The sequence below is a fragment of the Ovis canadensis genome, chromosome 5 (genome assembly GCF_042477335.2).
Source record: "Ovis canadensis isolate MfBH-ARS-UI-01 breed Bighorn chromosome 5, ARS-UI_OviCan_v2, whole genome shotgun sequence".
Classification (NCBI taxonomy): Eukaryota; Metazoa; Chordata; class Mammalia; order Artiodactyla; family Bovidae; genus Ovis; species Ovis canadensis.
In genome coordinates this window covers 33,190,606-33,216,049 of record NC_091249.1, presented here as the reverse complement: position 1 = coordinate 33,216,049, position 25,444 = coordinate 33,190,606, and the positions used below count along the sequence as shown (strand labels likewise).

The 25,444-nt window shown below is 58.0% G+C and overlaps 4 protein-coding genes across 9 annotated transcripts in view; 1 reads left to right on the top strand and 3 right to left on the bottom strand.

Annotated features, from left to right (window-relative positions):
* NFIC (nuclear factor I C) overlaps positions 1 to 7,207 on the top strand; it is a 70,301-nt gene extending 63,094 nt beyond the window's left edge. For 4 of the 6 annotated variants that reach the window (XM_069591460.1, XM_069591458.1, XM_069591459.1 and 1 more), the window contains 2 exons: positions 328 to 413; positions 4,576 to 7,207. In XM_069591460.1, coding sequence (XP_069447561.1) covers positions 328 to 378 — 51 coding nt within the window. In that variant the 3' untranslated portion in view covers positions 379 to 413; positions 4,576 to 7,207. The remainder of the gene's footprint in view (positions 1 to 327; positions 414 to 4,575) is intronic. The other 2 variants (XM_069591462.1, XM_069591461.1) reach the window with 1 other exon arrangement.
* Positions 7,208 to 13,358: 6,151 nt separating this feature from the next.
* LOC138441064 (small integral membrane protein 24-like) lies at positions 13,359 to 15,515 on the bottom strand. The gene is made up of 3 exons (XM_069591465.1): positions 15,334 to 15,515; positions 15,131 to 15,242; positions 13,359 to 14,260 (listed from the first exon to the last, which is right to left on the bottom strand). The coding sequence occupies exons 1-3, from the start codon at positions 15,410 to 15,412 to the stop codon at positions 14,140 to 14,142; spliced, it is 312 nt and encodes a 103-aa protein (XP_069447566.1). The 5' UTR covers positions 15,413 to 15,515; the 3' UTR covers positions 13,359 to 14,139.
* Positions 15,516 to 16,388: 873 nt separating this feature from the next.
* Positions 16,389 to 20,907, bottom strand: SMIM24 (small integral membrane protein 24). The gene is made up of 4 exons (XM_069591464.1): positions 19,671 to 20,907; positions 18,844 to 18,949; positions 18,520 to 18,585; positions 16,389 to 17,356 (listed from the first exon to the last, which is right to left on the bottom strand). Exons 1-4 carry the CDS (start codon positions 19,735 to 19,737, stop codon positions 17,191 to 17,193), a joined length of 405 nt encoding a protein of 134 aa, XP_069447565.1. The 5' UTR covers positions 19,738 to 20,907; the 3' UTR covers positions 16,389 to 17,190.
* Positions 20,908 to 21,182: 275 nt separating this feature from the next.
* Positions 21,183 to 23,044, bottom strand: SMIM44 (small integral membrane protein 44). The gene is made up of 3 exons (XM_069591463.1): positions 22,962 to 23,044; positions 21,645 to 21,886; positions 21,183 to 21,504 (listed from the first exon to the last, which is right to left on the bottom strand). Exons 2-3 carry the CDS (start codon positions 21,844 to 21,846, stop codon positions 21,266 to 21,268), a joined length of 441 nt encoding a protein of 146 aa, XP_069447564.1. The 5' UTR covers positions 21,847 to 21,886; positions 22,962 to 23,044; the 3' UTR covers positions 21,183 to 21,265.
* Between the last annotated feature and the right edge of the window lie 2,400 nt (positions 23,045 to 25,444).

The window sequence follows — 25,444 nt, the reverse complement described above, 5'->3', positions numbered from 1 at the left end:
TGGCACCCCGCACGGCGGGAGGCAGGCCACGAGAGCAGGATGGACCAGGCACTGGAACTCTCTGAATAATTCACAGGCGGTTTCTGGATTATGAATCTTTCATCCCGCGCCTTCCCTCCCGGCAGACACCTGCCCGCACAACCCCGGGGGCCTGAGCCTGTGGGCTTTTCGGGGTGCCCGGACCGTCCGGGGGAGGGCGGCCAGCTCAGAGGTGCCAGGTGCTAGGCGCGCAGGCCTGGCTATCTGACCCTGAGCAACGGCCACCCTCTCTGGTGCTCCCGCGCCGCCCCCGCGCTAACGGGCTCTCGGTCTCTCTCCTCCTCGCAGCCTACTCTACGCCCGGCACGTCCCCTGCAAACCGTTCCTTTGTGGGATTAGGACCAAGGGATCCAGCGGGCATTTATCAGGCACAGGTAGGGGCCAAGAGGCCGGCTGGTGGGGGGGTGGGAGGGACAGGGCAGAGGGGCCGGCCGGGCGTGCAGGGAGCCCTCCCCAAGCTGTACCCCTGACATGGCGGCTGTTGAGTGTGGCCGGGGGACCCGCCTGCCAGGTCCTTCCAGGGCCTTGAGCCCATACCGGGGGATGTGGTAAAGCCCCAAATCCCGCCAGGGACTGTGGGGCTGGGCTTGTCACTGCCCCGGTCCTGTTTGTACAGATGGGAAGACTGAGGCTCACAGAGGAGAGGGGCTTTGCTCAGGATCACACACTGCATCAGCCCAAGCTTTCAGACCCCCAACCTTCATCCCCTCCCACGCTGGCCAGAGGGAGGCAAAGGGTGGCAAGGGATCCCAGGATGCCAGAGGAAGCTGGGGAAACCAAGGCAGCCCATGGCAGGGGGCTAGGGCCTCCTGGTAGGGCATGCAGGCCCCCACCCCAGGCTCCAGCCCGCGAGGTGGGAGGGAGACAGCAGAGGTGGGGTTGGCATCACTGCCACTGAGTGTGCACCAGGTTGGGGGGACCAAGGCTGGCTGAGGACAAGACAAGGAGGCTCAGAGAGGAGGAGTGAGTTGCCTGAGGCTGCACAGCACTGCGGGGCCAAGCCTCAAATGTGTCTGGAATTGAGACCCGTGGCTCCCAGCATCTCTTGAGGCAGGAGGTAGCCTCAGCCCCTCCCTGTGTGTCCCCACCTCCCACCTTTGGTCTGGCATCTGTATCCGTGTGCAGGCCAGGAAGGTGCTGGCAGGTGGTGTTCAGTGGTGGTGGCTGTACCCCCGAGCCCTGCTCCCTGGTTGGTGCGTGTTGAGGAGGGGATCACAGGATGTAAAACGGCTGCTGCAGCCCCTCTGAGTCTCAGACACACAGAGAAACGTCCTGGGGCTCCCCAATAACCATAGAGCATGGGGATTTGCAGGGTCCCCAGGGGTCACGTTTGGATCCTCAAGCCACCATGAGAGAGTGATCTCTTGTAACAGAGTCCATGGGCAGGGGGCAGGGGTGAGGGCAAGAGGTAGACAGGTAGCCATGTCCCCCTTCCTCCGCTGAGATCAGAATCGACCACTCGGGAGGCCCAAGGAACTTCCCGCCATAGCCTGGCCCCCTGGGGACCATTCGAGGCTGCCCTGGCTGCTGCTGGCAGCTCAAGGGGTCCAGAGTGGGCGGGACCTAGCAGTCGCCCTCCCTCCCTTCCCAGACTTTAGCTGGGGGTCCTGGGGTCAGGAGATGAGGGCTTGTGCCCAGCTCTCCTTCACCCACTCTGAACCTCAGTCTTTTCTTCCAGCCTTGGGCACCTTCTGGGGAGTCCTTGAAGGGTCTGGAGCATCAGGGGACCAGTTTGATCCAGAAAGGGCATGGAAAGGCCAGGACTGCCCCTCGCACACCCGAAACACTAAGTGTCCCACCTCACTGAGCCCTGCCGGGATCCAGCAGAGGGATTGCTTGCTCAGAGTCACCCACTGAGCTGGCGCAACCCCAGGCCACCCTGCTTCCAGCTGGGTTTCGAGTTCTGCCCCGGTGTGGATACCCCTGCCCCAGAGTGCTCAGGGAGCCAGGAATTTCCTCTTCCACTCTCACCTGACAGCCCTCCCCACTGGAGGCTGGGCATGTCCTAATTGCTTCCGAAACCAAAGCTAATAAAAGCAACGGACGGGTGCGGGCTGCCTTCTTCATCCTGCCCCAGTCTCCCCCATCCATGGTGTCACCTCCCCTATTATCAGCCTCTGCATGGGGGGAGAGGGGACCACCCCAAGTGGACGGCCTAGAAGGAGAGGGAAACCAAGGCAGGCAGGTGGGGTCAACCTTTGTTTCTCTGTGCCTATGGTCACCCCCTGCTTGGTGAGCAGCCCCGCTGGGGACCCAGAGAGGGTGGGACCGGGACTGTGGAGGAACCTGGGGGAGGGGGCATCTGGGCCCCTTCCTGGGAGGGGAGAGGTTGGAGCCTGGTGTCTGACAGAGGATGAGGATGTCCAGGCAGGGGGCTCAGCGCCGCCGAGGGCTGGGAATAGTGGGGAAGCAGCCTGAGCATAGCTGGCAGGCCTGGAGCGTGGGCTTCGGCCTGGGGGCCCAGGGGAGCCAGGGAAGAGGTCAGAGGGAGGAGGGGTGTACACAGCCAGGGCTGGCAGCCGGAGAGAACTGCGTGGGGCTGGTGTCAGGGGCCAGCGAAGGTGCTGGATGGAGGACCCTGCCAGAATCGGGTAGGCAGGACCCTGCGTCCCTGGACTAAGGGGTCCCCCGACCCCAGCAGACCCCAAAGGGAGGGAAGGGGGAGGAAGGAGCCACGAGACCCATTCCCCCCTCTCGGAGCCCCTGTGCTAAGGGCTGAGCGGAGAGGCCTCCTCTTTCTGGCACAGTCAGCACTTCCTCCGCCTTCCTTGTTCCTGGCGGGTTGGCTCTCCTCTGCACGCGCCCCCCGCCTACCACCTCCACCCCGACTCCCAGCCTGCATCAGCTTCTCCCCTCCCCACTTCCATCTCCTGCCCTCACCCTTATCAGCGCCTGGCCCCCTGATCAATATTCTCTGACCCAAATCAGCACCCCTCCTCTAATCAATGGCAATTGATCTCTCCCTGATCAATTGCCTACCTTCTTCATCTCCCCACCCCCATCTCTCACCATCTCACCCCTCCCCTGCAGTCCTGAGCCAGCCATCACTTTGGCCTCCAGAGTAGGGCTCTGTGGGGTCTGACACCTCCCCCCACTCCCCTGTGTGAAGGGGTGGGTCCGCCTGGCCTAGCATTTTCCCCCAATCCTTCTCTGCCCATCACACCTGGTCAGCAGATGAGCAGAGGGCCTGAGTGGTTAAGCCATGTTCCCAGAGCCACACTGGGGGTTCCAGCCAGGCCAGGGGGTGACAGAGCCCAGACCTCACTGTTGGCACCATGCAGCCTTAGTCTCCTTCTCAGCTGATGGGAGAGGATGTTGAGTTGAGGGTGCCTGCCCCCCCACCACCACCATTACGGGGGCCAGAGTCGGGCGGGCAGAGAGCTTAGGAGAGGAGGAGGCAGGGAGGAAGGGCCTGGGGAGGCCGGCCACCACAGGGGAGGGTCACGCCCAGAATCTGTCTGGTTGCCAACGGAAACCAGACATGAGGTAATGGCCAAGATGAACTTGAACTTGGCTGGAGGTGGGGGGCTGGGAGCCACGGCGCCAGTTCGATGGGATGGCCCAGCGGCTGCAGGCAGCCTGGTGGGATTGATCGCCCAGTTGGAGGGAGTGTGACTGGTTTACATGAGGAGTGGGGTCAGGGATGGGGCAAAAGGGTCCCTACCCCAGTCCCACTCCCCAGGTGGATTGGATGTATTTCCAGGGGAAGGGTCTGTACAGCAGCTTCCCTGTGGGGACCCAGGCCAGAGCTGTCCCTATAGACCTGGCTGCCTGACCCCAAGCCTCAGTCTCCTCTGTAAAGTGGAAGTCATGACCCCCTCAGTGGCCAGGCTAAGGGGTCAGCCCCAGGCAGGGGGACAAGCAAGTAGCTTCTCAGGCCCTAGTTCAAATTCTGCCTTCTTCCCTCAAACGCTGATGGACTTAGGCAAGGTACTTTACCTCTGAGCCCCTGTCTTCTTCACTGCAAAACGGGGTCGGGGGCAGTAGTCCCTCTTTCTTGAGGGTTCTAGGGGACCCATTAAATGCGAAAATGTTAAAAGTAAAAAAGAAACAAACAACCCCAGTCACAGTGCCTGAACATGGTGCCTGTCTGTAAAGATTCACCAGTGGCCCTCCTTCGACGAGGGGGAGTATCCCCTCCCGCATTTTATACTCAGGGTTGGAGGTGGGGTTGCCAGATTTAGCAAACAAAACCTCAGAGTTCAGGTAGATTGCAGTTCCAGATAAAGAATTTAAAAAAAAATTTTTTTAAGCACAAGTATATCCCAAAAGTTGCGTGGGATATACTTACACTCAAAGGTTTATTGAGGATTCAGGTGTAACTGAACTTCTGAGTTTTATCCAGCAGCCCTGCTTAGGGGCCCAATCACTCGCCCAGGGTCACCTAGCAGGTTACACAAGTCTGGGACAGAGGTCATAGGTTCCAGGGGTCGAGGGGGCCAAAGTGGGTATAGACTGTGGCCCACAGAGCCTGACCCCCATCTCTCTCTCTCTCTCTCTCTCTCTCTCTCTCTGTGTCCCCCTCCGGCCGCCCAGTCCTGGTATCTGGGATAAGAAAGATTTCTTCCCACGCCCTGCTCCTTCGTCCCAGGAATCCCAGGGTGCCGCATGGCCGGCCCCCGGCCCACGTTTTCGGTGGAAAGCTACAGCAAGCAAGAACGCCCCGCCGCCGACTCCCAGCCCGGCCGAAAGACAAAATCACACAGACACAAACACAGGAGGAAAAAAAAAGAAAAAAAAAAAACGGAAAAAAAAAAGACAAACGGGGGAAAAAATTACAATACATAAAAATAAACCCACCCAACCAAGAAGATAGACGGTAAAGATGACAACGCTTCGGACTCTCGGGACACCACGGCCGGACGGACCGGACGCTCGGGATCGTCCTAAGTTATTCATCTCCTCTCGCTGCTGCTGCTGCTGGTCAGGGAGGCCCAGCCACCCCCACCTCCTCCCAGGACCAGGTGAGCGCAGCCTGGAGCCCACGCCAGGCCCGCGGGGCAGGGCACCCAGTGTGGCCGCTGCTCCACCCGCGCGCCCACCGCCGCCTCCGGGACAGTGTTCGCCAGGCTGGGGAGGCAGGCCCTGGGGGGCCACCAGGGACCCCAGCAGCAGGCAGCGGAGGCGGCTGGGTGGGCAGGGGGCGACGGGGCCAGAAGAGGGTGGCGGGGAGGCCCCGGCAAGGCCAGGGCACTAGCATGTGACGGACGCTCGGCGAAGGCGCGCCCGGCAGGCGTGGACCTCTACCTGCTCTTTCGCGAAGCCCCTCCGCACCTGCCGGGTTTGGGAGACGTCTCTATGCAAATGACCCCCAGCCCCACCCCAGGCACAGGAGGCCACCCCAGCGCACCCCAGCCCCCCTCCCACCGGCTCCACACCCCCCACCCACCCTGGGAGGGCCCCACGTTGCACACACTGTAAGCAATGCACTTTTCCAAGGAAGGGGCTGGGGGCGGTGGAGCGGAGGGGCCTGGGGGCTGCTCTGGTCTCTCTACCCACCCAACCCTTGAACCGGGGAGGACCCCCCCCCCACTTAGCCCGTGGAGGTGGGAGGTGAGAGCGAGTGGTTTAAGTGCCTGATTTCCACCGCCCGCCCCCCTCCCCTGTGTCCAGCTGGGATGTGAGTGGCCGTGGGCCTCCCCTCTCCCTCCTCTCCCGCAACCTGGCCCCTTCCAGTCACTGACCCCTCATTGCTATGCCCCCATCAGAGCTAGAGAGATGGAACCTCCGCCTCCAACAGGCCCAGGGGGCAGAGCTGGGCCTCCTCCCGGCACCCTGCCCTGCTGGGGCACGGGGCCTGGGGTCTCAAGAAGCTGGTGTGCCCCCTCCGCCCCCATGCCTCCTCTGCCAGTGCCTTACATCCTGGAGCGACAGCCCCTCCCTGGTGCCTCCCGGCCCAAAGGGGGACCACGGTTTGCACTTTCATCCCCCACCCCCTGCCGAAGTGGGGCACAGCCAGGAGGCGTTGCCGCTGGGTGGCCAGAAGGAGAGGGGCCAGGCCGCCTGTGGTCCAGAACGGCCGGGGGCTCTGGCTGGGGGCGGGGAGGTTGGCGCCTTGGGGCTCCCTGCTACCATGTAGGGGGGCCTCCCATCTGCTAAACATTTTCCGTTGAGCCGCTCCAAAAACACTAAACCTGGGGGCATGGGGTGCCCCTTCACCCCCGCTCCCCGGCCCCGTCCACGCCTCCTCCCCGGGATAGCCGTCTCTCGGGAAGAGGGGCCTGGGAAGGGTGTTAGGTGTTCTGGGATCACCAGCCCAAACACAAAGCCTCCTTCCGGCCGTCTGTCTGAATCCCAGCTGGTCTCCACGCCTGGTGCTGGGGAATGCCGACCCCCATCCCCGGCCTAGGCCAAAGCCATGGCCCTGGGAGGGCCTCCGCCCACTGCTCCCAGCCTGACCCGCCTCTCCCTCTCCTGGTAAACCCCTGGTGCCCCGGGCCTGGCCAGCCTCCTCCCACCTCCCCAGACACCGGACTTTCATCCCAAACTAGCCCGAGGGGCTTGGCGAACCCACCCGATCATAAAGAGAAAGATACCCCTCACACACAAGACCCTTCCCCTCCAGCTGCACTCCCACTGTCCGGAGGGGTTCGAGAACCCTTGGTCCGTCCGTCTGTCCCCAGGCCCCCTCCAGCAGGTGGCCGTTGGGGACCAAAGCATGGGCCGCTCTGGGGGAGGGCAGGAGGGGTGGGTCGTGCAGTTTGGGGTATCCAGAAGCTTGTCAGCCGGGAACCTGAGGGTGCGGGTAGGCAGGGAAGGGGAAGGGGCACCCGGCAGCCCCCAGCTTCCTAACTTTGCATGGTGCTTAGTCGAGGATTTCTGTGACCTGGCTCCTGACTTCAGCTCGAGGCGGCTGAAACTGCATGGCAATTGATACTGGCTCTATCTCCCTCCCCACGCCACCCCCAACTCCAGCCCTCCACCACCACCCTCCTTCTCTTTAAAAGAAAACAAAAAAAAAGATACAGAAAAAAAAAACCCTTAAAAAAATTCCATGTTTCCTAATTTGCACGAAATTTTCTATCACATGATGTGCCTTGCCTTCCAAGAATAAGTATTACCTTTAAACAATATCAGCGCACACAGATAGCTGCATGCACTGCTCGTGTAGTTTAAAAGGAAAAAAATGACAAAACAATGACATGAAATAAAAAGTAAAAATTGAAAAGGGATGTATTTCTATTTGTAAAAAAAAAATTAAGAATCAAAAAAAATCACACGCTTAAAAATCACATTGCTTAAAAAAAACAAAGCGATGCCCGCAATGATCACCCCACAGCTTGCCCTGCCCCCAGCCTGCCCTGGGCTCTCGTCTCCCCATCTCCTGCTGCATGGGGGGTGCCCCCTGGTGCTCTGCAACCCCCCCACCCCTGGCCCCATCCTCGGGCTCCAGAGGGGTCATTTCGCATCCCCTGCCCACAGCAGCGGACAGACCTCAGGGGTGTGCCCTGGCCCCAGGCAAGGGCCTCTCCCCTCACTGGGCCACAGGCCAGCCCCCCCCAGACGCCGTGCATGCACCTATGCGTTCTCACCCCCCCACCCTGGGGCGGCCACCCTGCCGACAGCCAGACTCCCCCCGCCTCCTCTCCCACAGGCTGGCATCCCCCTGGCTCAGGGTCACATCGCTGTCTCACTACCCCCCTACAGCCCCCTCCTTCTTGCCAAAGGACCCATCCCCATAGACTGATCTTGGGGTAGCAGGAAGGACCCTCTTGCCAACCCCACCCCCACCCCCCCAGTTCTACTATGTCTTCCAGCTGTGACTGCAGAGGGGGTCTGGTATGAAACAAAAAAAGACAAAACCAAACCCGATATATGCAATATTTGTCTGTCTGTACCTGTAAGGTCTAGCTCAGCCACGGAGGCCCGGCCGAGGGGTTGGGGCCAGGGGGCACCGCGTCATAGGCCCCGTCCAAGGGGCCGGCCATTGCTGTTGTCTTCTCTTCGGTTTTATTTTCTCGTTTCCCTTTTTGCCTTCTTTTTCTTTCTCTCTTTCCTTTTTAAACTTTTCCTCCAATTTTCTCTGCCTTTAACTCTACCAAAGCCGAGACAGTAGCAGTCAGTGAAGTGTCCAGGCAAGAGACCCCGAGGCCGGGTCCACCAAGCTTGGGCCCATCCCTCCTCGCCATCTCCGGCCCTCCCGGTCCCTAGGCCCCTCAAACATCTCCTGTCAGCGTACGCTTGGTGGGCAGTCCCCATTCGCTCCCTGGCCACCACCTTGGATGTTAGGATTGTCTCCAGAGCTGGGTGGGGCCTTGCAGCCAGACCCTGGCTTTCATCTGCCACTCTGCTCACGCCATGTTTTCTTCTGAAAAGACACCTCAGCCAGCCCCAGGGCCAGGGGCAGAGACCCTGCCCTGGCCTTGACCCTGCCCTTGAGAACGGCCCTTTGGCCCAAGAGCCCAAGGCCCTGCTTGTCAGTTTCCATAGGGCCCATTTCCAGCTTTCATCCCCCCAGCCACCAGGGAAGTGGGGACAGCCAGTGGCACAGGGGAGTGGGTGGCACGTCCCTATGGGACCCCTCCTCCATAGGCTCACCTTGAACCATGGTGTCCCTCATGACTGCACCCCACAGCACCCTGGGCCTCAGAGCCCCTCCCTTCCTTGCCTGCTGTGCATCAGAATAAGGCAGAAACACTAGGAATCAGGCTCCCACCTGCCAATGCGGTTGGGGTTCACGCCCTGGGAGGGAGGTGGGCAGGGTGTTGGGTGTTTTTGGGTTTTGTTTTTTTTTTGACACTTATGAAACTGACATCTCAAACCCCATCCCCTCCCAAGCCCACCGTCACCCCCTCACTCATAGCCTATCCCATGCAGAATCCCCCAGCCTGACCTTGGGGTCCAGCCCTTGCTGTGGAAAAGACTTAAGGAGACCTCCCCGATATATGCAGATCACCTCCATCCCTCTCTCTGGAGGGAGGTAGCAGACCCTGACCAGGGTGGATGGGGAGGTATGGAGAGGCAGGCCAACCCCACCCTATCTGACCTGGGGACGGAGGGTGGGTCCAGGGTCCCCAGTGCCCGGGTCTGGAACCCACGTTCTAGCTGGGTTATGAGCCCAGATTCCCACCCTGAGTTAGACAATCAGACTGGAAGGGAACCCCAAGGGAGGCTGCAGGGAGGGGGCCCTGCTGCAGCTCCCCAAGCAGCAGTTTCAGCCTCAGCACCCCCCACACCCCCAGCTCCGGAACTTTCCCTCTGTCGCCAGAGACAGCAGCATTCCAGGAGCAAACAGATTTGGCTGGACAGCTACCGGTGAGGCAGGATCCCAGGGCCAGGAGCAGCCATCCAGCCCTCTGTGAGAGACGGGACCCCAGCCACCCACTCCCTCTGGCTTCTCTGATGGTACTTTGACCTCCAGTGTAGGGCTATACTATACATTATATATATATATGTATAATTTTGGAATTTTTTTCTCATAATACAGATTATCCAGTGGCTACTTTTTATTTTGGCCTGGAGTCTCTCTCTCTCTCTGAGACCCCTGATTTTTACTTTTTGTGTGTGGGGGAGTGGGTTAGGGAGGGTGATGGGAGAGAGGTTCCAGAGACATGCCCTCAGGTCCTACCTCTCCTGCATCCTTCCATCTTTCTGCCCCTTGGGACACTCCCTGAGAGCCGCATCTCCAAACTGACACCACCTCCCCCGCCCCCATTGATCTATCCCTAAGCATTTCAGAGTGTGTGGGGTCCGAGCTGGCCCCGGAGGCCCACCTCTACCCCACCCTGCTCCCCAGGCGAAGCAAGGAGACCCAAAGCAATCCCAGCAGGACTTGTTGCCAGCGATACCAAAACAGACTTCCCAAGCAGTGCCTCACACGTCTGCTGGTGTAACTTTGAGGTCCTCCTTCCCGACGCCCAGGGGCTCCCTTAGGCCTCAGGAAAGAGGAGGCGGGATCCAACAGGAACATGGGCTCCAGAAGAGGAAGACCCACTCCCCCCAAAACTCCCGTCCTCCACACCACCTGGCTAGAAGGAGACCCGCTGGAAAGGGGCCAGGAGCTATCCAGCCCCCCTCCGGTCGTGAGCCCCAAAGCTCACTCCCTAAGTGCATCAGCACCCCAGCCTCCCATCTTGGATCCCAGCCAGGCCCCCTAAAACCAAAGCCCCTTCCAGTCCAGGGGTCCTGGTCCCTACCCCCAACTTCTCACCCTCTCCCCCTTGCCAGGGCCACACATGGGGGGTGGGAGGGCGAGACAGCAGGGTGTCTGAGGGACAGAACACGTGTTGTCAGTGGGGGGCAACAGGGAGAAAGGAGGGAAACTCGTTTTCTCTCTGAATTTTCTTTCTTTCTCTCTTTTTTTCTCTCATTTTTTGGTGGTGTTGCTGTTTCATTTCCTGTCGCCTCGGAGATATTTTTTGAGTTTTTTTCCCCCATTTTGTATTTTACCAATATTACCAGGATAGTTTACTCTTGTCTCTCGCTTTCTGCTTGCCACACATACTGGATCTCTCACACACACACACACACACACACACACACACACACACACACCCCACACACACCATGCTCATGAACCTATGTCAGGAGAAGGTTGGTGCCAGGCCAGCCCACTGCCCTTCTCCTCCCCCCTCTTCTCCTCCCCAAGGCAGGGATGGGGGACAAGGAGCCGGACATCCGGGCAGACCCAGACCCAGCCTTCTCCTTGCCTGCTCCCCTGCCCCGTGCCCCCGCATCATACTCCGTTCATAACCTTGTATATTACACAGTCGTTTCAGTTTCCGCGGACGCGCCTACCTAAGTACCATTTACAGAAAGTGACTCTGGCTGTTATTATTTTGTTTGTTTGTTTCCCTATGCAAAAAAAAAGAAAAAAAGAAAAAAATGAAAAGGGGGGTTCCATAAAAGATTCAATAAAAGGCAAAAAAAAAAGAAAAAAGAAAAAATGTATAAAAATTAAACAAGCTATGCTTCGACTCTTTCTAGCTGTCTTGGGTCCTCCTTTCTGTGTTGCGTTCAGGCTGTTCCAGGTTCTTGTCAAAGTGCAGGGAAGAGGCTGGAGGGGGAGGTAGCCTCAGAAAACCAGTCTTGGAATTCCTCAGCGCCTTTGATCAACAGGTTCCATGGGCATCTATGGAGCACCTGCTCTGTGCCAGCTCAGGTAATTCCACCTCCTGCCTGGCTCCAGGGACAAAGCCTGGCACACAGCCAGTGTTCCATAAATGTACAGAGTGCCTTCCTTCCTTGTTTTTCCCCCACCTAGCAAAACCCCATTCATTCACCAAAGATTCCCTGAGTATCTTCTGGGTACCCAGCCCTTGGGACACAGTGGAGAACAAAGTGCCCTAAATATCTGCCTTTGTGGCACAGTTCAAAGTTGGGAAAACAGAAAATAAACATAAAAATAAATGTATGCCAGAGGAGATAAATGCCAGGGAGATGAATAGAGCAGAGTACGGGATAGGAGAGTTGGCCTCACGTGAGGAAGTAACCTTTCAACAGAAGTTTGAATGGAGAGAAGAAACAGCCTCCTGAAAATCTGACAGAAGAGTGTTCCAGGCAGAGGGCACACACCGTGCAAAGGCCCTGGGGCAGGACTGTGCCTGGTGTGCTGGAGGAACAGTGGGGAGGCCTGTGTGGCTTGAGTGGAGTGAGGGAGGGGGAGAGAGGGAGGAGGGGAAGGCAGGGAGGAGACAAAGCAGGTTGTTTAGGGGTTTGTGGGTCACAGAAGGACTTGGGACTTTAACCCCAGGGAGGCAGGAGCCCTGGAGGGCTGTGGGCAGAGAAGGGGACGGAGCTTGGCTTGGTTCCTCTACCCTCACCTCCAGGAGGCCCTGCCCACCTGCCTAGGTGGAGCCCATGCTTGCCCTCTCAGCACCCCAGCATCTCTGTCTATCCAACCCCACCCCTGACCACTCAGAACCATTCATGTCCAGCTCTCCCCAAAGCCGCAGAGGGTGGCGGTAGGGAAGTATCATGCCTATCAAAGTCGCTCAGTTGTGTCCGACTCTGCAACCCCAAGGACTGTAGCCCACCAGGCTCCTCTGTCCATGGGATTCTCCAGGCAAGAATAATGGAATGGGTAAGCCATTCCCTTCTCCAGGGGATCTTCCTGACCCAGGGATTGAACCTGGCCTCCTGCATTGCGGGTGGATTCTTTACCATCTGAGCCATCAGAGAAGCTTGTCATGCCTGTGAGGGGCAGCCACTCCCCCTTCTTGGGGGGGGGGGGTGTCCTTCATCCTACCCCCTAGCAGTCCCCCAGAGACCCCAAGACATGCAGTCAAAGCTCCCAGGCTGCCCAGGCTCCTTCCATCTTACCCACACGCCACCCCGCACTCCGGGGAGGGACGTTTCTATCTCTTTTCACTGATGGGGAAACTGAGGCACAGAAAGACGGCAAGATGAGCGGAGAGGGACTCAGGTAGGATGCGCCGACGCGGACACCCAGGGACGCAGCCCACCTCGCCACCCGGTAACAGGAGCAGAACACTCGTGAGGCAGGGATGAGGGATCCCAGGACCCCCGGGTGGACGCGCACCCTTCCCTTGCCCCTGCTGCATTCCCAGAAGGGATGGTCGCTTCTGCGCTCAGCGAAGATGTTCTGGCGCCCCCTTGTGGTCAGACCTAGGACCTGGATCCAGGAACCAGGTCCCGGGTGGAGGAGTCAGCTAACCCCCAACCCCACAGTCCCGCTTGGGAGGAAGGGTGGGGGGCGGCAAGAAGGGAAGAGGGGATCTAGAAGGAGCTTCTTTTGCGGGATGGGGCTCTCATCTCGGGTGAGGCTCAACTTGGTGGGGGTTCAGCTGGGATGGAGGGTTCAGCCGGAGGCTGGAGGTTCATCCCAGGGTCGAGGCTCAGCCGGGGTGGGGGGACTCAATCTGGCCTTTAATCTCAAGGAAAGCCGAGTCTTCTTCATCCATTGGCCCCTGGGGTAAAACAATTTGGGGGCTTTGAAAGGGCTGTCCCAGCACTGACTCCCCACTAAATGCCATAAAAGGGGAAGGCTTGCGACAACCAAAAAACTCCCCCGAAATGCCCCCAGACACCTCCTAGTAGGGAAGTCCCGCCCCTGCGGAAAGGGAGGAGCCCAGAGAGCACCTCCCTTCTCCCTTCCCGCCCCACCCTCCGCACGGCCACCCACGCGGAAGCGCCGGGCCTCGCCTGGAGGAAACTGGAGGACTGAAAACTACGCTCCCAGAACTGTCTGAAAACACACCCTCTGACCTTCAGGATCCCCCAAGTCTGAGGCGGCAGGCTCATTTGCCCCCACCCCGATCCTCACCATTTCAGCATACAGAAAGCTGATACTTGCTAGATGCCTTTAGGGTGCTGGGTCCTGCCCTCCGGAGTTTTGTAGACAGTATTTCATTCAGTTCCTCATGACAACTTAAGGATTTATTCTTTCCTTTTACAGAACTAGACTCTTGGGCACAGAGAGGTTAAGTTACTTGCTCCGGGATACACAGCAAAGAAGTGAGGACTCCAGCTCCTTCTCCTCTATGGAGCCTCCCCACCAGGAGTGCAGGACAGGAAGAGGGGGTAATGATTCTGTGTCGCCCCCTACTCCCAGCCCTGCACCCTCACCCCACCCCCTGGGAGTGCTAGCGTGCAGGACAGAGTGCTGAAACTCCGCACAGGGTAGGAGAAGCCTTCATCTCCCCCGAAACGGCCCTGCGCCCTGAGCCAGGGACAGCGAACAGCGCCAGGAGAGGGACTGGGATTCCAAGAAAGCGCTTGAAAGAGCTTACACCTGGGCAACAGGAGGACCTGCCTTCTCTGATGAAATCAAAACCTGACAGAAATTGGAGGTGGGAAAAGAAATCAGGTGCTGGGTAAAAAGATGCTTGCGATGGACTGAGTAAAGAGACATGAGACCGTGGTGGGGGGAGGTTCTTGGGGGGATGTGGGCGACTCCTCCAGGGGCACCCTCCAAGCTCAAGAAGGATCATCAGGTGGAGACCAAGCTTGGGAAGGGGTACAGGACCACCAGGTAACACACAGAGAGCCCTCTGAGAGGGATTTGGAGCGGGTTCTGAGAACTCTGAATCCCAGAGAGTCATCTTATTGGCCCCAGGACCAGGTCCTTTGCTGACAGGGTGTGGAGAAGGCATTGGGGCATCCCTGGAGGACTGCCTGGAGGAGATGTGTGGGAAGACTTCATGAGGAGGAACTTGCCATTGCTTCATGGTTCGGAGGCCCCTCTGCCTCCTCCAGTTCCAGTCCCCAGTCGTCCTCTCCCTTCTCCTTTCTCACAGTCTCCTCTTCCTTCTCTTCATTGCTGTGGAGACCAGAAGAGCCCCGATAATCCGAGTTAATAAGGACAGACAGTGCTCCAGGCCTCTGACAATTCTCCCAGAAGCTCTGAGTCCTACAGGCACCCTTACTGTTCCCATGACACAGAAGCAGACGAGACTCAGGCAGCTTAGGACACTGGCCCCCTTAGAACATGAAGGAGTTCAGGATCGCGAACTGTATGAACCAAAACTGAGCTCTTAATTTCTGGCCTCTTCGGCTTCCTGGGTTTCAGAATTGTGGGTGAGTGGACCGGCACAGAGATGAAGGGCTTGAGCGACAGATGGGTGGATGGATTAATGAGTGTGTGGATAGATGAACGAATGGACGCATGGATGGGGGGTGGGCAGGTGAGTGGATGGATGGATGGACAGATAAGAGAGATGGATGATGGAGGGAGGGAAGGAGAGAGAAAAGGTGGGAGACAGGTCAGGGGGGATGATGGATGGATAATGGGCAGGTGGATGGATAAATGGGTGGTGTTGGCATGGGGGTGATACTTTATAGACCCCCCTATTGAAACACATCCTAGGGATGGGGTATCTCTGTGAGGAAGCCACCCTCGTTTTGCAGGTGGGTAGTCAGGAGCGAAGTCTGTGAGGTCCCCCTGGGGGCCTCTCAGAATCAGAGAATTACCCCGCTGGTCCTGCCCAGTCTTGGAGGATGCTCGAGAGGGAAGGGGCTCCTAGAGCTTGGAGGGGAGAGGCTTGGCGCGAGGAGGGTCTTAGAGGGGCAGGACTCAGAGAGGGGAGGGGGTCGGTAGGGGAGGAGCTTAGAGGGGTGGGACTCAGAGAGGGGCGGGGCTGAGATGTTAAAGAGTAAATGATGGGGAGGGGCTCAAAGGGTGAGAACCCACCTGTCCTGGGACTCCCGGCACCAGACGGCGTAGACCAAGGTGAGGACAAAGATGAGGAAGAGGAAGGCCAGCGCAGCCCCCAGCCCCACCAGCCACGAATTCCGCTGGGCCACTGCGGGCGGGAGCAGGGCTGGGTCAGCGTTGGGGCCTCCAGGTTGGGACTCTCTTCCCTACCCTACCCCTACTCCTTCCCAAGGCCTTACGGGGTTGGGCCTCCACCAGCCTTGGGATCAGAGCTGCGAGAAGAGAGAGTTGACCGGGGGTCTTCCAGAATCTACCCATCCTGTGCCCTCTGTCCTCGCCCCTATCCAGCAGATTCTGGGGTTGCAGCCCCGGAGGGAGAAGGAAGTGGCCTGCTCAGTGCACCCCAGGGCAGGGTGTGGCCGGGGCCCCAGGAAGTAGGAGGTGGGGTCCCCTCCCTGAATTCCGGGCACCATGGGGAGGGGCTCAGGGTCCTGAGCTTCCTTGTTCCTGTCTCCCTGAGGCCCATCCTGACCCTCACTCTCCACGGTAAGAGCCACAGTAGGGGCGGCTCGAGAAGGGTGGGAAACTCATTTCCTGACCACTAGGCATTGCACTGGCTCTGAAGTCCCAGCACCTCCATCAAGTCTCACACTCTGGTGGTCAGAACTCTTGTCCTCACATTGCAAAAGTGGAGCCAACTCGAGACTCAGAGAAGTTAGGCCACTTCCCTGGGGCCACACAGCATCCCAGAGGAACACAGTTCTCCCAGCTAGGAACACCCTCTACCCTAACCCTCTCCCGTCCTAGGACATGAACCTCCAAATCTGACCTTAGCCAGCCCCTGCATGTGCCCGTCCCCTGGGCAGCCTAGGCTTCCATCCCAGTGCTGCCAACAACGGCCAGGGAGACCTGGGCTGGTGGCGTCCTTCTTTCTAAGTCTCAGTATTTTCAGCTGGAAAATGGGACGAACTGCAAACCGACAGAGACTGAGACCATAAGGATGCTAGGCGTTCAGCGGAAGCATCTTTTAGGGAGATTATTATATATTTTTATTCACGACTTTTCTGCCCCCTGGTGGCCGATCCTGGGATAGTCTCAGAAGCTCCCCACCTTTTGGGCTACCGCCCCAGCTACTGGCTCCACAAGGGAGCCCTAATGCAACTACTGAAGCCTGCTCCGCAACCAGAGAAGCCAATGCAACGAGAAGCCTGCAGAACAAGAGAGGAGCCCCCGCTGGCCACAGCTAGAGAAAAACCTGCGCAGCAACGGAGACCCAGCACAGCCAATCCATAAATAAAATGATAAACACCACCTTTATCAAAGTTCTCATTAGGAAATGGTTAACATCCAGGGCAAGGTCCAGGGCCTGAAGAAAGTGAGGAGAGCAGAGGAGGCTTGTCCCCTCCCAAGATGGTGCACCCAGAGGCACCCCACCCGTCAAGACCCAGTTTCTGGAAATGGAATCACATGAGCCAAAAAGCCGGGGGTGGGGGGAGCAAGGCTTTCCCAGGAGACAGCCCTCGGGCTCAAAGTTCAGGGTTCAGGACAGCAGGATCAAGATTGCAAGGGGAGCATATGATCTGCCCAGCACCTGGGCACGGTGGAGTTTGGTCTCCCACAGCTGCCCGGGCATTGCTCCCAGCCCCCAAAACTGTCTCCTCCTGGGGAAACTGAGTCCCCGGGGATAACGGAAGCCCTTCTGAAAGGCTCTCCCCCAAGAGGCAGTCCCTGGCCTATACTGGTCCGTCCTGAAGCTGAACAGGAGGGAGGAGGTTTTGGCCAATAGATGTCTCAGGCAGTGGGGAGAAGCAGGTGGAGTGGTGAGATTGTGGGGGTTGGGGGCTTCTCGGGAACCAGGGATGGTCTCTGAGTGGAAGAAGAATCACCAGACAGAACAAATCCTAACAATACAGACTGCATAACACATGAAGAGCCCTCCTTGGTGGGGAGTGGGCAGGGTTCCAAGCCTCTTCATTCAGGGCGCTGTACTCTCAACCTCAGATGGAGTCACCACAGTGGCTTCAGGTTCAGTTCATTGCTTCTAGGGTGTGGAAGGGGCATCTCTGGCGGGCTGCTTGGAGGAGGTGACTGAATCTTCACATGGCCGTGTTCTTGACTTTCTCGTAGTCCCTGCGCTCCTCATTTTCCTCTAGCTCCAGCCCGAAGTTTCTCTTTCCTTTCTTCTTGGCCTTTTCCCCCTTCCCAGCTTTTTTCTCCTCAGCCTTTTCCTCCTTCTCTGCCTTCCCCTTCTTGTCTTCTTTTCTGTAAGGACACAAAGACCCCAAACCTTGGTAACAAACCAGAGTCATTCCCACTTAACAGACCCTCACCTGTGCCAGGCCTTTACCTGTCCCAATGCTTTACAAAAAGTCTTTGCTGCATCTTCAAAACAGCCCCTACAAGGCAGCCTTGTGATTTCCATTTCACAAAGGCAGAACTAAGGTTCAGTTGTTCATTGGAAGAATGGATGGATGGATAGGAGAATGGATGGATGGGGGGATGGATAGATGGATGGGTGGATGGATGGGAGAATGGATGATGGATGGATGGATAGATGGGAGAGTGAATGGGAGGATTTGTGGGTGGGAGTGTAAACAGATGGATGGGGAAGGAATGAACCTGGCAGGGAGCAAACTATGAATTAGGAGCACTTATTGGACCTGGAGCCTCCAGCACATCCTAAGAGCAGGAATCACACTTTACTGTGGCTGAGCTGTGTCTAAACATAGTCCAGCCCAGACCCCCTCCCTCAGGCATCTTGGGCTCAGCTGAGAATCTTCCAGCCAGGATAGTCTCCTCCCAGCTCCCAGCTCCTACTCCTGTCCCCAAACCTTTGCCCAAAGTTGGGGTGCTTGCTCCATAAGAGCCTCCAGCCCTGAGCTCTCACCAGAGTCACATCTGGAAACAGGATCATGGGAGACCCTGAATCCAGGAGAGTCACCCACACCAAATCACACGCTTGCACACAGTCCCTGCACTATCCCACACCACCATCTTGTTCAACAGGCATTTAGTACGTGCCTACCGCATGCCAGGCCCTGAGCAGGGCCATGGGGACACAGCCTGGACCAAAGCTAAGTTCTGTTCAGAAACCGGTAAATGACTTAGATAATTTCAGTTGGCAATATATGCAAAGATGCAGGGCTGTGTCAGAGAGAGCATCAGGAAGGCTGTTCGTCAGATTGGGCTTCTGTGGGGAGGAACCATCTGAACAGGGACTGGAGGAGAGACAGAGCCAGCCAGAAGATATGGGCAAAGGTGTACAAATCAGAACAAACAGTAGGTGCTAAGGCCCTGGGACCAGAGTGTGCTTGAGGTGTTCCAGGACAGAAAGAGGTCATCAGTGCACACCCACCCCTCCTGTCCCTGAGAGGCGCCTCATACAGACCCACTGACCACACGCTCTCATGCTCACGCAGCAGTACCTCAGATCCACCTCCTCATATGGGTTGGGATGCATCCTGAATGAGGGCCGCTCTTCATCCTCAGCTCTGCAGAAGAGATGGGAGTCAGAGGGGTGGGGATGGATAAAGGGCAGGAAGTGGAGGCAGCCTCAGTCTCCCCCAGATTGAAGGAACTCCAGGAAGCAAGAGCCGCCGGGCGGAACTGCATGACTGTCCTGGGCTGGGGGTGCAAGGGGGGCAGGGGATGGGGAGACAAGGAAAGGGACCAGAGAGGGTCATGAAGTGGGAGGAGGTGCCCAGCACTTCGGGAGTGGGAGGGGAAGGGGTGAGGAATGGGGCTCCCACCTCGCTTTGGAGCACCAGAGGCGGTTGGCCAACATGAGAACGAAGACAATGAACAGGAACCCCACGACCGCAGCCAGGCCCACCAGCCAGGGCTTCAGATGGCGCTCTGTGGGGAGGCGAGGGCAGTGGGGACTCAGAAACGGGAAGGGTGGAAAGTGGAGTGTTAGTCCCTCAGTTGTGTCTGACTCTGGGCAACCCCATGGACTGTAGCCCACCAGGCTCCTCTCTGTCTGTGGCCAGAATACTGGAGGGGGTTGCCACGCCCTCCTCCAGGGGATCTTCCCAATCCAAGGGTCAATCCCAGGTCTCCCTGCATTGCAGGTGGATTCCTTACCGTCTGAGCCACCAGGGAAGCACCAGGGAAAGGTGGGGGCCCCCAAGAGGACAGGGAAAGAAGAGTGCAGGAGATGCTCAGACATTAGCATGGGCGACCTAGATCCCCAACCAGGATGGAACCCGTGCCCCGGGCAGTGGAAGTGTGGGGTCCTAACCCCAGGACTGCCAGGGAAGTCCTTTTAATTTGTTTGCTTGTTTTTGCAACACCGCAGCTTGTGGGCTCTTAGTCCCCCGACCAGGGGTTGAACCCAGGCCTTGGGCAGTGAGAAAGCAGAGTCCTCAACACCGGACTGCAGGGAAGTGCCTCAGAGATGGGGTGGGAAGCCCCGAGGGAGTGGGAGAGTTGGGGAGGGGGCCTCCCTTCTCTTCTGCCTCTCCCCTCTCTTCTCAGGGTCCTTGGTTTCTCATCAAGTGGGGAGGGGGTGAGCCCATGTCCGAGCCCATCCCCCAACCCGTCCTCCCACCCCCCAAACCAGAGGTCAGAGCCTTACCCTTCTGGGCCTCAGCTGGCGACAGGAGCAGACCCATGAGCAGAAGCAGGATCCCTAAGGTCCCCATCGTGCAGAGGAGCCAGCAGCCGGGGTGCTGGAGTGTGCGGTCCCCCCTGTCAGGGTCAGGGGAGGCCCTGCCCAGCCCCTGATAAGGGGGCAGGCAGGTCTGGGGGCGGGACAGGCCCCGAGTGAGGGCCCCTCCCTTTGCCCCACCTGGTTGGCATCCCACACCCTCTCCCCCGCCTTCCAGGAGGGCAGACTCTGGACCTGGTTGTAACGATTAACTCGGGAGTCCAGCCCCTCTGCTCTTCGTCCCACCCCTGGACAGCCAGCCTGCGGGGCCCCCAGGCTCGCCCCACAGGAGCCGAGCTGAGATGGCCCTGACCTTGCTTCCTGACTCAGTGCTTTTACACCTCATTACATTTCTTTCTCTGCACACACCACAGACTTTTGCCACCTGCATTTTACAGGAAGGCCAGGAGTGCCAGGCTGGGCAGAAACAGCCAGCACTGGGATGTGAACAAGGTCTCTCTCGTCACCAGCTTATACTGCTTCACTGTGGCTCCCTGACCCCGGGGCACCCACAGCCAACTCCAGGGAGAGCACAAGGAGCAAGAAGGGAGGGGCCGCTGTCCACCTTCAAACCCTGGAGAATGGGGCCCCGGAGCAGCTGATGACTCAGGCCCCAAGCTGTTCTGGCTGTCAACCTTGATCACTAAGTTGATTAGATAGATGGCCCTGCCTGGCAGAAGGGGGACCCTACCCCACAGCCACCATGGGACAGCCACGGCCCAGGCACATGGCAGGAAGACTGGGGTGGGGAGGCCTGGCCCTTCTCCAGGCCTCCAGCATCACTGCCCCCTCCCTTCCTGAGCTCTGACCATGGCCACGGTGCATGAGGGCCACTGAGTGGAGCCCAAGGCAAGCCCAGTCAGCCCAGCCCATCAGGCACACTGTGTGCCCTGCCCCATGCAAAGCTCGGGAGGGAAGTAGGCCCCTAGCCTCAGGCTAGTTAGGAAGTCAGGACCCCCAGAGACAGACCACCCCATAATCTAGCTGAGAGGACCTGGAGATGGAGGAGCCCAGGGGGCACGCCTCTGCTTCCCCAGGCAGGTTGCTGGCTGGGCTGGCCTCATTCCGCAAAAAATTCTCTCCACTCCAACCAAGCCACGTCTAGGCTGCATGCCTCTGTTTTCCCATCTGATAAATGGGTGGATAAGTCCCACCTTGGAGGACTGAATGAAATAAAATACAGAAAGAGCTTGCTTAGCATCCCACAGCTCTAGCTAAGGGTTGGCCACTATTGTTGTGAGATTTTTTTTTTTAATCTCCTTAGTGTTTTTGGTTTACAGGTTGCCCAGGGCTTGGTGGAAACTGGGCTGGGTTAGGCTCTGGCAGAATGGGGGAAGCCAGAGCATGCAAATAAAACAGTGTCCAACCACTGGAGCCTGCCAGCCAAGAAAGACCATGTTTTCTCTGTCAAGACAGCGCAGATCAGTGGAGAAAAGGCTCTGATGGGCATGAGTCCGCTTTATATTAATAAAACTGCCAAAGGGGTTGGAGCTGGCCTCCTGGGCCCCAGGGCAGGGCCCAACTCAGCCCAGCTTCCAAAAGGAGCTCCGGACTGGCGGATCTTTGAAGGCAATGGAGGGGCGGCGGGGGACCCTGTCGGGGGCTTCTGCGGGGGCCCCCTCACCACCCCCACCCGTGTCCTCCTCGCCCCGCCAGGCCAGAGCCAGCTGCAGGTCCAGCTCTTCCAGGTCTTCGCCCTCGGGGCTCTCAGGCAGCTCCCGGGGGGCATCCTCCTGATCCGGCTTCGGGCCAAAAGCCCAGTCTGCGACAGGAAGGTGATGAGGAGCATCGCCAGGCATGGCCACCTTCTGCCCTCTTCCCTGGCTACTGGAGACCCTTGGGACCTCCCTCCCGCCGTGATCCTGCACTAGCCCACGCCAGGTGAGGTAGAGAGTGGCTCACCAGCCAGATCGTGGGCAAGGTCCTTGATGAGATGGCCCACAATGGCATAAGCCACGGCCACCACCAGGAACGCAGCCAGCAGCAGGTACAGCACGCCCCTGGGCAGGCGGATGGCGTCCAGCGGTGGCGGGCGGTACTCCTCATAGAGTGGCGGGGCTGGGCTCCAGTCGTCCATCCCCTCCTCGGCTGCCAGCCCCGGCATGACAGCCACCCGGAGCAGGAGAGGCCCGGAGGTGACCTGCCTGGCGGAAGTATTAAGGAGCTTTGGGTAAGAGGATTGGGGCTCCCCTGTGGCCACCATCTGCCTGGGTGATCACATTGCAAACCACTTCCGCCCACTGCCCCCCTCCCTTGCTCAGCAACAGCCACTGCCAGGTGCTACCGTGCACATCCATCACCCCCCACAGGGCCTTAGCACAGGTTGCTCCCTCTTCTGGGAAAATCCCTACCCTCCTGGAGCTGATGGTCAAGATGGGGAGATAGGGGGTTTCCCAAGTGACTCAGTGGTAAAGAATCCACCTGCACTGCAGGAGATCCAGGAGATGTGGGTTCCATCCTGGGTTGGGAAGATCCCCCGGGCGGAGGGCATGGCAACCCACTCTAGTATTCTTGCCTGGAGAACCCCATGGACAGAGGAGCCTGGCAGGCTATAGTCCACAGGGTTGCAAAGAGTCAGACGCGACTGAAGTGACTTAGCATGCATGCATGCGCGCACATGGTGAGATAGGCTCTGAGAAAAGCATAACCTTGGAGTAATGACTGTATTGTGTTAGAAAGGGAACAGTGGGGCGGCCCTGGTGGTCCAGTCATTACGAATCCTCCGGCAAATGCAGGGGACGCAGGTTCAGTCCCCGGTCTAGGAAGATTCTACATGCCACAGGGCAACTAATCATGCTAGTGCCTGCAAGCTGCAACTAATGAACCCCTGTGCCACACGTACAAAGCCCACACGCCCTAAAGCCTCTGTTCACCACAGCTTGAGAAAGCTCCTGTGTGTAGCAATGAAGACCCAGTGCAGCCAAAATAAATGAGATTAAATTTTTTTAAAAAAGAGAAAGTGAACAGTGGTTTGAGGGTGGGGTGGGCGGGAAGACCACCCTGCCCTCAGTGGTTTGAGGGCAGCATAGGGCTGCTAGGAGGGAAGTTAAAGTTTGCAATAGGGAAGCCGAGGTCATGTTCAGCTGATACTTGACCAGAGACCCAGAGGAGGAAAGGACCAGTCCCGGCAGTACCGGAGGGAAGAAGTTTATTGGATGCGAAAGCCCTGCAGCAGGACCGACTTGGACTTGGTGGACATGACCAGACTCGGGGGCTTACCGGCGCCCTCCGGTGGCTGCTGTGGGGAAGACAGACTGTGGAGGTGAGGGCGGGATCTCACTCAGGTGCTCACAGGCGCCCTCCGGTGGCTGTTGTGGGGAGGACAGATCCTGGAGGTGAGGTTCGGAGCCAGGGGATGGATGGGCCAGAGGGATTGCGCTGATTCAGATGGGCAATAATGAGGCTGGACCAGGTGCAGGCAGAAAAGTGGGGCGGAGTAGGCAGAGCTGGGGCAGACTTTAAACTGATCAAACCCTGGTGTTGGCAGGCTGAACACCTGGAATGACAGGAGTTTCCAGTTCCTGTAGGAGGAGCCACTGTGGGAGGTAATGTCTAAGGACTGCTAAGTTTGGGAAGCCCCATCAGCTAATTGGAGGTATCCAGACTGGACCCTGCGGAGAAGGCAATGGCACCCCACTCCAGTACTCTTTCCTGGCAAATCCCATGGACGGAGGAGCCTGGTGGGCTGCCGTCTATGGGGTCGCACAGAGTCGGACACGACTGAAGCGACTTAGCAGCAGCAGCAGCAGACTGGACCCTGAGTCAAGAGCTCCAAGGACGTTCCCCCACCCCCACCCAATGGCTGGAGTCAGGACGGTGGGTATCATTGAAGCATAGATGGGATTTAAGCCCCAATAGTGGATGGCTGCCGTCCATGGGGTCGCTGAGTCGGACATGACTGAGCGACTTCACTTTCATTTTTCACTTTCATGCACTGGAGAAGGAAATGGCATCCCACTCCAGTGTTCTTGCCTGGAGAATCCCAGGGACGGGGGAGCCTGGTGGGCTGCCGTCTATGGCGACGCACAGAGTCGGACATGGCTGAAGTGATTTAGCAGCAGCAGCAGCAGCAGCAGCAGCAGCAGTGGATGAGGCTGCCTGGCTAGGATGTGGGTGGGGCTTGAGGACCCAGCCCTGGGCCAATGAAGGATAGGAAGGGGAGATGAAGGCGCACCAGAGGCGGGGTCCCTGAGAAATTCCCAGGAGCAGAGGGGCTGGGCAGTCAGAGGCTGCCCCGTGGGGGAGAGTGCAGACTGTGATGTGACAACCAGATTTGGACACAGGGAGGCCACACTGTAGGCTTCCCTAGTGGCTCAGCAGTAGAGAATCCGCCTGCAGAGCAGGAGCTGCAGGAGACCTGGGTTCAGTCCCTGGGTCAGGAAGATCTCCTGGAGGAGGGCATGGCAACCCATTCTGGTGTTCTTGCCTGGAGAATCCTCATGGACAAAGAAGCCTGGAAGGCTACAGTCCATAGGGTCGCACATACTCGGACATGATGAAGGGACCTAGCACACACTCACAGGTCATCTGTGGGCAAGGACAGTTCTGGGGACTTGAGGGGCAGTCCTAGTTGGAGCCGGTTTGGGAGAAAACCAGCTGGCAAGGGGCTGACAACCTCCTAGGGCTTATGGAGGCGAGAGCTGGAAGGCATGGGGTCAGGACTGTGTGTGATGGTGGTTGTTTTTCTGCTCTTAAATTACAGGGACTTCCCTGGTGGTCCAGAGGTTGGGAATTTGCCTTGCAATGTGGGGGCCGTGAGTTTGATCCCTGGTCAAGGTACTAAGATCCCATATGCCACAGGGCCAAGTTGACGAGACGGGCTGGGGCCCTGGGGAAAAATAGGGGAGGGGGCTCGCAGCCAGCACCCGAGAGTGATGCTGCAGGATGACAGGAAATGTTTGTTCTTCATCCTGGCACCTGACTCAGAGCTCCCAAGAACCTGTGAAGCCCAGGGAGAGGGCTTCGGGGTGGCTCAGATGGTAAAGAATCTGCCTCCAGTGCAAGAGACCCGGGTTTGATCCCTGGGTCAAGATGCCTGGGAGGAGAGCATGGTAACCCACTCCAGTATTTTTGCCTGGAGAATTCCATGGACAAAGGCGCCTGGCAGGCCACAGTCCACGGGGTCGCAGAGTCGGGTACGACTGAGACACAACTGAGTATACCCAGGGTAGAGGGGCTGGGAACTGAGCTAATTGCCAATGGCAAATGATTTAACAGACCGTGCCCATGTTGAAAACCCTACCGGAAGGGGCTTGGAGAGCTTCCGAGCGGATGAAAGCATCTGCCCCAAACTCCACGAGGACAGATGCTCCTGTGCTGGAGACCCTCCTGGACTTGCCCCTCTTCATCTGGCTGTTCATTTGCCTCCTTTATGATAAATAGGTAAGTAAATTGTTTTCCTGACTTGAGGGGGTGGTGGGAGCCCCAAATTATAACCAGTCGATCAGAAGTATGGGAGGTCCAGACTCGAGACCAGCGTCTGAAGTGGGGCAACTCTGCAGGTCTGACCCCTGAACCTGCAAGGTCTGCACTTACTCTGGGCAGATGGTGTCAGCACTGAACTGAGTTGTAAGACACCCAGCTGATGCCAGTGTAGAAACTGAGAATTTCTTGGTGTGAAAATGTGTCACACATGAAATGAATTATCTTGTTAACACTCATTTTACAAAGCGGTAAATGGGCTGCTAGAGACTGCAGGTGGA